The sequence below is a fragment of the Sebastes fasciatus genome, chromosome 17 (genome assembly GCF_043250625.1).
Source record: "Sebastes fasciatus isolate fSebFas1 chromosome 17, fSebFas1.pri, whole genome shotgun sequence".
Classification (NCBI taxonomy): Eukaryota; Metazoa; Chordata; class Actinopteri; order Perciformes; family Sebastidae; genus Sebastes; species Sebastes fasciatus.
Genome location: NC_133811.1, coordinates 27,958,875 through 27,969,361, shown reverse-complemented (window position 1 = coordinate 27,969,361; position 10,487 = coordinate 27,958,875). Strand labels below are relative to the sequence as shown.

General features: G+C 41.1%; 2 protein-coding genes across 3 annotated transcripts in view; both read right to left on the bottom strand.

Annotated features, from left to right (window-relative positions):
• LOC141753821 (uncharacterized) overlaps positions 1 to 10,487 on the bottom strand; it is a 443,535-nt gene that overhangs the window by 340,817 nt on the left and 92,231 nt on the right. The gene's annotated exons all lie outside the window — the stretch shown is intronic.
• LOC141753807 (uncharacterized) lies at positions 3,567 to 7,981 on the bottom strand. 2 transcript variants are annotated; one of them, XM_074612401.1, is made up of 3 exons: positions 7,563 to 7,981; positions 6,387 to 6,403; positions 3,567 to 6,329 (listed from the first exon to the last, which is right to left on the bottom strand). In XM_074612401.1, the coding sequence occupies exons 1-3, from the start codon at positions 7,720 to 7,722 to the stop codon at positions 4,932 to 4,934; spliced, it is 1,575 nt and encodes a 524-aa protein (XP_074468502.1). In that variant the 5' UTR covers positions 7,723 to 7,981; the 3' UTR covers positions 3,567 to 4,931. The 2 variants fall into 2 exon arrangements, with proteins under 2 accessions (XP_074468502.1, XP_074468500.1); XM_074612399.1 differs by having other exon boundaries at positions 3,567 to 6,403.

Below are 10,487 nucleotides of genomic sequence, written 5' to 3'. Positions count from 1 at the left end.
GCTAACTTAACGCTCCCGGACGGATGAACTGGTTTCTCAGTTGTCTGTTGTGCTCGTACACTGCAGCTGGCGGGAGGCACAAATCTTGTCGGTTAGCGGTTAATAATCGGTAAACGAGGATCGGTTATCGGTTAAGAATTTTTTTCAAAATGAGCATCCCTAGACAAGACAAACACACACACATAATAACATATTACAGAATAAACACGAGACTGAAACACAGACAAGACAAGACAAGCTCCTGACAAACAGATAATCACAAAACAATGGAAGCAGTCTGTTACACTCCGTTGTCCCACAGTTATTCTACATATCTTTTGATATGTTTAGATATAATTTATTTTCTTTAGTACTGTTTTTTGTATGTATTTCATTGTTTTTATTGGATTGTTTTCCACTGTTTGGTTTCTGCATATGAACATTTTGACAGTGATGATCTTTTGACATATTGACATCATACCAGCAACATTACTACAGTTTCAATCTCTACATTTTTTGTGTACTTTTTGTTGTTGTATTTTTAAAATGATGTTAGTTTAGATTTTTCTTCCTTTTTTGTTATTGTTTTTTTTCTCCTGGGGTTGTGGGGGGAGGTCCTTTGTATAAGCCTGTGGCTTCTTGACCTCTCCTGACACATTTCTTGTTGTTTTTTTTCATTGACTGGATTTTGTGAAGTTTTAAATATGTGCAAATAAAAAAAAAAATTAAAAAAATAGTTATTGCAAATACATACATCCTACAAGAAGCAAGTAGCCTACATAACAAATAGTCCTTTTCACTCCAGAAATCCCGGTCCACTGACTCAGACTGACCCACATCCACCAGACCAGTCAACATAATCCAACTCACAGTATATATTATACACACACAATTTGTTCAACCCTTAGCCAAATTAGTGTCTACATTTTTTCACCATCTCTTAATAAAATATTACAGTTTTGAATTGAATTTGATTGTTTCCTTCTGGATCCACTCCTGGATCTTCTCCATCGTAGCATTAGACTACATGTTAACCGTTATGAGAATCCATTCAGGAGCCCTCACAGTTCACCCATATGTCAGTAACCAGAGAGAGAAGAAGTAAAGAGAACCAACCTGCTCTGTGTGACTGAAGCTGAGGGTTGAAAACACAGTTTGCTCTCCATCAAACGGTCACTAAGCTAAACGCATGCTAAGCTAACTTCAGTAGCTTTGTAGGCTACCGGGAGATGAGTCAGAGGTCAGACCTTCAGAATAAAAGCTGAAGAGCACAAAGTCCATTCAGACAGGTTGATCCAGACACACAGAGGCTCTGATGTATCAGAACTGTTGGACAACAAAGAGACTCTGCTAACAAAACGTTATTCTGTTGGACGCCATCTTGATCAAATAGTGTGAAGTTAGCCTCAGTAAAGAATACAGCTTCCGGGACACCTTCAAAATAAAAGTCCAGAGGTGTTACTGAAATTACAGACTTTCTCAGAAAAACACACGCAGGAAGATAAATGATTAAAATACACTTTTTAAAGAAAGACATTCATTGAGCTTGAAGGTTCATCCTTTTTTTAATATTTAATTTTCTAATTGTTTAGTTAACCAAATATACAAAACATACAAAACACAAACAAGCTCACACAAACATGGCTCTAAATTCCCTCCCTATCCCACCCACATACAAACTGAAAAATAACCATACTCAAAAGGAGTAGGCTAGTTAACTATCAATTAAATTAAAAAGGATAAAGAAAAAAAAAAATGAAATACACAAATAAAAAAATCAAATAAGGAGATGCAGTGTTCTGACTTGTTCAGATGACTAATGATGTATGGAGTCTGATAATTTCGCTATATCAAATCCGATATAGGTGTTGGTAAGGAGTCCATATAGGTTAAATAGGGTTGCCAAATCTTCAGAAAGGTGTTGTAGTCATTTCTGAGGGTATGTGTGATCTTTACAAGTGGAACGCAGCTGTTCATTTCCAAAAGCCATCTAGATATGAGGAGATGAACATCAGACTTCCATGTAATTGCTAATTGCCATAGAGCTATTTCTAAAGAAGGTTCATTCTTCAACTTGGAAACAAAAGTTTAAAAACATTTCCCACACAAGGTCCAAATAAGTTGTTGTTTGTGGAGCTTTCAACCACAACCTGGAACGTCCTGTTAAATTGTCATTAATGTTGTGGCTTGGGCTGTCGAATTTGTTTTAACGCCACTAATGTATTTAACGCATTTGTTACGGTCTCAGAGTGGTTATGGTTATGGTCTCGTTATGGTTGTTTACATTGCTGCGCTCTCCTTTTCGCGCTTTTCTTTTGGTGCGCTCTGCTGTCCCTCCGCTCCAAGATGACGTCACGTCTAGGGGATCCCCTTCAGGGCCACGCCTCCGGATCGCCTTCAGGTGGATGCCCTCAGTTTCCCGCCGTTTGTGGTCCTGCCTCTGATACGTCACCGCTGATTATCCAATCACAAGCCGGCGGTGCCGCGTGTAAAGATTTAAAAGCCATGCTGTGACCAAGCTATGGCGGGCAGTGCTAAGACTGATCTGTTCCCCGTGCCTCGCTACTGTGGTGTGTTAACTAGAATATTGTGTACGAGTCCAACTGGAGTCAGTGGACTTTAGATAGATTATGTTAAATAGTTTGAGGTACTCGTTTCTTTATATTTCTTTATAAGTAGCACAGTGGTTTGGTGTCTGTTTGTTAGAGATTATTCAGGGCTAGGGTGTGTGCCTTTTGTTTTCTCCTTTTCGGCCACCCGAATCCCTTGTTTGTGGTTATTATAATTTAAACTATTGTGTGCTTTATTTTGCTTTAATTTCAATCACGACAAATAAACAAGTGATTGCCTGATAACACCGTCAATATGTTACTTCCTTGACCCCTACACCAACTCCGGGTTGTAACAGCATTAAAGCAATCAATCTTTCAGTTTTAGAGTGAAGATACTGGTATCATATGAACCCTAGAAGAATCCATTAGTAACAACCATGTTATACTAGCTTGTCACAAAGGAGGTTAAATAACACTCCAGGGTTAGGCTAAATCTGGTTGAGGAAAAACTGGCATGGCCATATTCAAAGGGGTCCCTTGACCTTTGACCTCCAGATATGTAAATGGGTTCTATGGGTACCCACGAGTCTCCCCTTAACAGACATGCCCACTTTATGATAATCACATGCAGTTTGGGGCAAGTCATAGTCAAGTCAGCACACTGACAGCTGTTGTTGCCTGTTGGGCTGCAGTTTGCCATGTTATGATTTGAGCATATTGTTTTATGCTAAATGCAGTACCTGTGAGGGTTTCTGGACAATATCTGTCATTGTTTTGTGTTGTTAATTGATTTCCAATAATAAATATAAATACATTTGCATAAAGCAGCATATTTGTCCACTTCCATGTTGATAAGAGTATTAAATAGCCTACTTGACAAATTTCCCTTTAAGGTACATTTTGAACAGATATTGCGCGATTAATCATGATTAAATATTTTAATCGATTGACAGCCCTAGTTGTGGCACATTATGGTGTAATATCTTTACAAGGACTAGAGAAAAAAAAGAAACATATCAGGGGTAGACACTAATATTTTGAAGCACTGAAAAAAAAGTCTGAATTTATTGAAAACAAAAAAGAAAGATGTAATCATTTCCAAAATTCACATGTTTTTATCTAAAAAAAATATTCTGCTTCAACCCATATTTGTTGGCATTTAGCATTTCAAAAACTACATTTTCACTGCGGTCAAAAAAAAAACTGGGAGGCTTGCACCTGTATTAATACACATTTGAAGTTTCATTCAAAAACCTCTATGAAAGCTTTCAATGTACAAAAAAATGGCATTCGGTACAGCCCTTTCCCCATTTACAGAACCAGGGCTGTAACACCAGACATTTTTTCAGTGCACACAGAACGGACAGCAGACCGTGAGGAAATATCTCCTGAATTTGACAAAATGTGTATTTGATTAGAATCACAGACTCCACCTTTAAGTAGGCCTATATCTTATTATCATTACAAAAAAAACTTAAAATGATGGGTAATAGAGTAATAGTAGTCTGTCCAAATGACAGACAAGAAATTCTAACGCAACCACTGGTGGGTGATCCAGGCACTCAGAGAGACATGGCAGACCTGAAGCGCATAGTGACAGAGAGAGCTCTCTTCCAAAAAGAGGCCAGAGGAAAGTCAGTGGACATACCACAAACTGCAACCAAATGGTTCCTCCCTTGTGATGTGCCATGTCAGATTTACCGTTTGTATAAAACCTTTATCACAAACAGAACAACTAAAGGGGGTTCTATCCTGCATGAGTTATCATGTGTACCTCCAGAATTGCCTTGCGGATAAATCTTTTATCACAAACTGAGCAATTGAAAGTGTAACAGGTGTGGTATGGACCCAAATGCAGCACAAACACTGGCAGGTAATGTTGACAATGTCTTTAATTCACAGCGTACATAGGAACCAGGACAAGCAGGTAAGTAAACTCATGGTAGTGTTTTAGATGAAGGCTGGAAGCCTTGAAAGTCTTTTGGTGGCTACGGGGGCTCGATCCGTTAGGGCCGAACCGGAGCTCCAGTGAGTCTGAAGCTAGCTTGAGCCACGTGTCTTCACCAAACAATTCCACAAGCACCAGCAGGGAATTAACACACACATTGGCGAGTGTGGCAGTACCAACAAAGTCCAAAGTCCACAGTAATCCACAGCGTAACAAACAGGGAAACTCACACTGCGGTACCATCGTCGGAAAAACACCAAGCAGCCCAGAGGAGCAGACAGAAACCAGGAATGCTGAGGCAGAACTCGTGGTTACAGAAGGCTGTAAGTCAGAGACAAGCAAGGTCGGAAACAAGGACATCACCAAGAATGAGTGCTGGAGAGTCTTGCATAGAGGAGAAGAACAATCTGGCAATGAGTGAGTGAAACGGGGAGGCTTAAATACTGGCTTGATTACTGATGATTTGCAGCTGTGAGTTCAGGTGAGCTGATGACGGGGGAGTGGCTGACTGGTGGGGTGACGTGAGGGCGGAGTTGTGGAAAAATACTGAGTTCAGGCATGAGGAGGAGCAGATTGTGACAGAAAGGTTTCTCTCCTGTGTGGATTCTCATGTGTTTCTGTAAATATAGTTTCCGTGTAAAAGAGATCTTACAGACTGAGCAGCTGAAAGGTTTCTCTCCAGTATGACTTCTCGTGTGTCTCTTTAGATCTCCATTTTCCTTGAAACCTTTACCACACACTGAGCAGCTGAAAGGTTTCTCTTGCGTATGCGTTTTCATGTGTCTCCTCAGACCTGCACTCAGTGCAAAAGATTTCTTACAAACTGAGCAGCTGAAAGGTTTCTCTCCTGTGTGGAGTTTCATGTGCATATATAAATGTCTTTTCTGTGCAAAAGTTTTCTTACAAACTGAGCAGCAGAAAGGTTTCTCTCCAGAGTGGACTTTAATGTGCTCATATAAATGTCCCTTCTGTGCAAAAGATTTCTTACAAAGGTAGCAGCAGAATCGTTTCTCTCCTGTGTGGCTTCTCAAGTGTCTATTCAGATCTCCACTTTGTTTATAAGATTTCTTACAAACAGAGCAACTGAAAGGTTTCTCTCCTGTGTGGATTCTTATGTGTTTGTGTAAATTTCCTCTCTTCGTAAAAGATTTCTTACAAACTGAGCAAGTAAAAGGTTTCTCTCCTGTGTGGATTCCCATGTGTTCCTTTAAATTTCCTCTCCTCGTAAAAACTTTCTTACAAACTGAGCAACTGAAAGGTTTCTCTCCTGTGTGGCTTCTCAGATGTTCCTGTAAAGTTCCTCTTTTTGTAAAACATTTTTTACAAACCGAGCAGCTGAAAGGTTTCTCTCCTGTGTGGATTCTCATGTGTTCCTTTAAAGTTCGTCTTACCGTAAAAGATTTTTTACAAACTGAGCAGCTGAAAGGCTTTTCTCCTGTATGGGATCTGATGTGAGACTTCAGATGTCCAGTTCTGCCAAATCTTTTCCCACACTCAGAGCAGCTAAAGCGTTTCTCACCAGTACTACATGGTCTGGTCTGCTTCCAATCATCATTGTCGTCATTATCATCAGTCTCTGGCTGTAAATGTGTATCTGGATCTGAGTTCCACACTGATTCTGGTCCTCCACAGTCCTCTCCATCATCTTCTGTCTTCATCTGTTCAATTTGTCTTTGATGAAGCTGTGATGACTGAGGTTTCTCTTCTTCATCTTCTTCACTCTTCACAGGGACAGGAGTGAATGGGAAACTGATGATATCAGCCTCCTCCAGCCATTGAAGCTGCTCTCCCTCCTGACTGGTCCAGAGGTCCTCTGGTTCCTCTTTAATGTGTGGGGGCTCTGGGTCCTCCTGGACCAGACTGGAGCTCCACTCCTGCTGCTCAGGGGGAAACTCTTCTTTAACCACCAACAGCTGCTGGGCGTCTGAAGTAAAAAAGTAAACACACACAGAGACATTACAGAATTTTTTTTCTGAAACAGTTGAACATACTGTTTTTTCTGCAAATGTTCCTTCTTACACTCCCTGTGCACAGTTACCAAACAGCCTGACAGACAAACACAAACTGTAAAGATAAAATGCGCCAGCATTAATGAGGTCATCAGTAGTCGCATGTCAAAACACCCAGACAGTTGGAGCTGGTGATTTGAACCAAACAGCCCTCAGAGCAGATCTACATGACAAGTTATTTGACATCACCTTCACAGGAGAACGAGCCCCCCTGCTTCCAAACAACTTTCGTCCCTGTAGCTAAAAAGTCTGCAGCGTCCTGCCTGAATAACTCCGGCCCTGTGGCACTACTCACCATTATTATGAAGTAGAAGGGAAACTGCATCCCAGTCAGTCTGGACACCCAGCAGCTGGCATTTTGTACCAACAGATCCACAGAGGATGAAACCAAGGAGACGCAGCTTCTCAGCTCCCTCGCTTTAGTTCTTGCAGTTTGTTTATATGTCTCTTAGTTTGTCTATTTTTCATCGGTAAAGTAGTGGCCTCCAATAAATACGACCGATTCCAGTAGGGATGTTAAGAATTAACCGTTTAACCGTTAAACAACGTTAAGAATTTTAACCGATTAATGCCATCAGTTAAAATAAATATTAAAGATTAAATAAAAAGCTGAGCAAAACTCAGAGGAGCGGCTTGTCACTTAAGGGTGAAAAGCTGGTCCACCTTAACAGACCACCTTAAGGGAGTCTGAGCCAGTGTTGTTGCTAACGGCAGGGCTAACTGTCTTCACTTTAATTAGCCGATGCCTCGCAAGACACGGGAGCTTGGTTTGGGTCTTGAGGAGTTGTAGCATTTATTCACAGACAGATAACTGTACATACACTGCTACAGCTACGTTCACAGCTACAACACCACCGACAACTCCACACTCGCCACAGCCACATACATGCGGTCTGTCGGACTCTCGCTAACATTACGCAAGATTGTCAAGAGTATACCGTTGTCACACACACACGCTCTGTCTCTCAACCAGACACTTGCTAACGTTACGCCGTGCTCAGAGAGTAGCCAGTTAGACAAACAGCTGAGAAGCTATTATTTTCACACAGTCAGAGGTGCTAAAGGATTTCTCACCAGTACTACATGGTCTGGTCTCCTTCCAGTCATCACTGTCATCAGTCTCAAGTTCAGAAGAGTCTCCAGTCTTGTCATAAGTATCTGGTTGTAAATGGGTATCGGAGTTCCTGGCTGGTTCTGGTCCTCGACAGTCCTCTCCATCAGCTTCTGTTTCCATCTTTTCAGTTTGTCTTTGATGCAGATGTGAGGACTGAGGTTTCTCTTCAGCATCTTCTTCACTCTTTACAGAGACAGGAGAGAATGGGAACTTGACATCAGCCTCCTCCGGCCCTTGAAGCTACTCTCGCTCCTGACTGGTCCAGAGTTCCTCCTGTTCCTCTTTAATGTGTGGGGGCTCTGGGTCCTCCTGGTCCAGACTGGAGCTCCACTCCTGCTGCTCAGGGGGAACCTCTTTAACCACCAACAGCTGCTGGACGTCTGCAAGAAAACAGTGAACACACACAGAGACGTTACAGAGAAATATTCATTCACATTATCACAATGCTGTAGTTCTGCTTTTAAAATTTCAGTAAAACAGTTGAACAAATAGTCATCTGTACATTATTCCTTCTTACGCTCCCTGTGCACAGTGACCAAACAGATGACAGACCGACACGAACTGTAAAGATACAATGCGCCAGCAGTAATGAGGTCATTAGTAGTCACATGTCAAAACAACTGGATGGTTGGAGCTGGTGATTTGAACCAAACAGCCCTCAGAACAGATTTACACGCCACATGTTATTTGACATCACCTTCACAGGAGAACGATCCCACCTGCTTACAAACAACCATCATCCCTGTAGTTAAAAAGTCTGCAGCGTCCTGCCTGAATGACTCCGGCCCTCTGGCACTACCCACCATTATTATGAAGTATTCAGAGACACTAATTAAAATCCCCATTAGCTACAGCATTGCAGCAGCTATTCTTCCTGGGGTCCACAAACACACTTACAATGTAACAGTGCAAGATAAACAGGACAAGACAAACACACACACACACACACACAGAATAACATAACATAACATTACAGAATAAACACAAAACTGGAACACAGACAAGACAAGCTCCTGACAATCAGATAACGAAGCGCTGCATGCGCTGCTCTGTTTTGTACCATTTGTTTATTTCTTTATCTTCTCCGTTGTAGCATTAGACTACATGTTAACCGTTATGAGAGTATTAGAATCCATTCAGGAATGCCAGGTCTGAACAGGGCCACTGTGTATACTTAACACTTCACTCACATACCTAACAGACTGTTTTTGGTATTCAACTACCTTAAAGTGTGTATCTTTTCATGCTGCTCTTTTAACTAACGTCCTTTACTATTTTTAATATAAAGCTGACTAGGAGAGATACACATAAGAGTTCCAGTATACCAGAGGCCTGTACTACGAAGCGAGTTCAACATACCCAGGGTATCTTCTCGTTATATGGCTTCACTTAACCTAACAAACGAGATCTCGCTAAACTGTACTACGAAGCTGGTTATCAACTCGGTAAATCAACCCAGGGTTTTCCAATCTCGTTATGAACGCGTTCACATGAACGAGGAGGTGTTTGCAGCATCTGACCAATCAAAGACATGAACAAGACTACTGACAGGCAGGCAGACAGGCAGAGCGGCACATTTAACAAAGGAAGAGCAAACTATATTAGACAAATACGAAGAAGTTAAACACTTAATCCAGACTAAAAGTAACATAGTTGAAGCTGCCAAATGTAGGAAGAACAGCTGGATAAAGAGAAAACTCCAGATGTGTGAATGCGTAAATTAACAGACTAATTAATTTAACGGAACACTCAAAAGTCAGATATAGTCGTCTAAATATAAATAGCTTTAAAGAGTGTAATAGATGAATGGATTACCCCTTTTTTAACCATGGGTATATAATTCGACGTCTATGACTATTTAAACCTCCTTTCCCCCTCACTGACGTTGTGAAACGGACTCAAGAGAAAGTAAAAATAAATAAATATAAAAATATAATTCAAAGCGGTAAACACCCCCAACATTAATCCAGCTGTCCTTCTTGCATTTGTCAGTTTAAACCGTGTTGTTTTTAGTCTGGATTATGACTGTAACTTCTTCATATGTGTTTGATATGATCATATAATCACCGCACAGAGCTCTGATTGGTCAGTAGGCGGTGCTTTCATACGAGTTGATCTCTTATCTGGAACAGAACCTGCTCCAGAGCAGGTTAGCCGTTCAGCATCAGTTACAATGGAGATCTACCCGGTAGGAAGTAAACCAGCTTCGTAGTACCGAAAACCCAGAGTTAACCCTGAAGTTACCTCGATAACGCCAAATCCTGCTTCGTAGTACAGGCCTCTGTACTGTCCTGTACCTGTGCAAATGGCAATGCACCTTAATCTGAAATATTTTACATTAACGCATGAGTAACAATAATCATAATATACAACAGTATAACAGTCAGAGGGGACATCTTTCTTCTTTTAATTCTTCAAGTACATTTTCCTGATTTTACTTACATGCTTTTTCAATGCAGGACTTTTACTTGTAACCAGTGGTGGAAGAAGTATTCACATTATTTACTGAAGTAAAAGTACAATACCACACTGTGAAAACACTCCACTGAGACATTCCTTTAGAAATCAATCACGTTCTGATCTCACCTCTTTCGATTTTAAGGATTTGTTCCTGAATGTTAACCTTTATGAAGTGGATTGATTAACCAGAATGACCAACCAGTCAGGAGACAGGAGGCCTCGCAGCTGACCCATATCGGTCTGATGTCAGTAACCAGAGAGAGAAGAAGTAAAGAGAACCAACCTGCTCTGTGTGACTGAAGGGTTGAAACACAGTTTGCTCTCCATCAAACTCCGTCAGAAACACAGTTTGCTCTCCATCAAACGGTCACTCTGACTAGCAGCTGTGTTGCTAACCAGCTAGCATGCTAAGCTAACTTCAGTAG

What these genes read in the sequence shown, in the direction of transcription:
- LOC141753807 (XM_074612399.1), bottom strand. Translation starts at nt 7,722, where the DNA reads ATGGAAACAGAAGCTGATGGAGAGGACTGTCGAGGACCAGAACCAGCC. An exon ending in GACCAGACCATGTAGTACTG is followed by an intron (nt 6,404 to 7,562) that starts GTGAGAAATCCT and finishes TTTTTACTTCAG; the next exon opens with ACGCCCAGCAGCTGTTGGTG.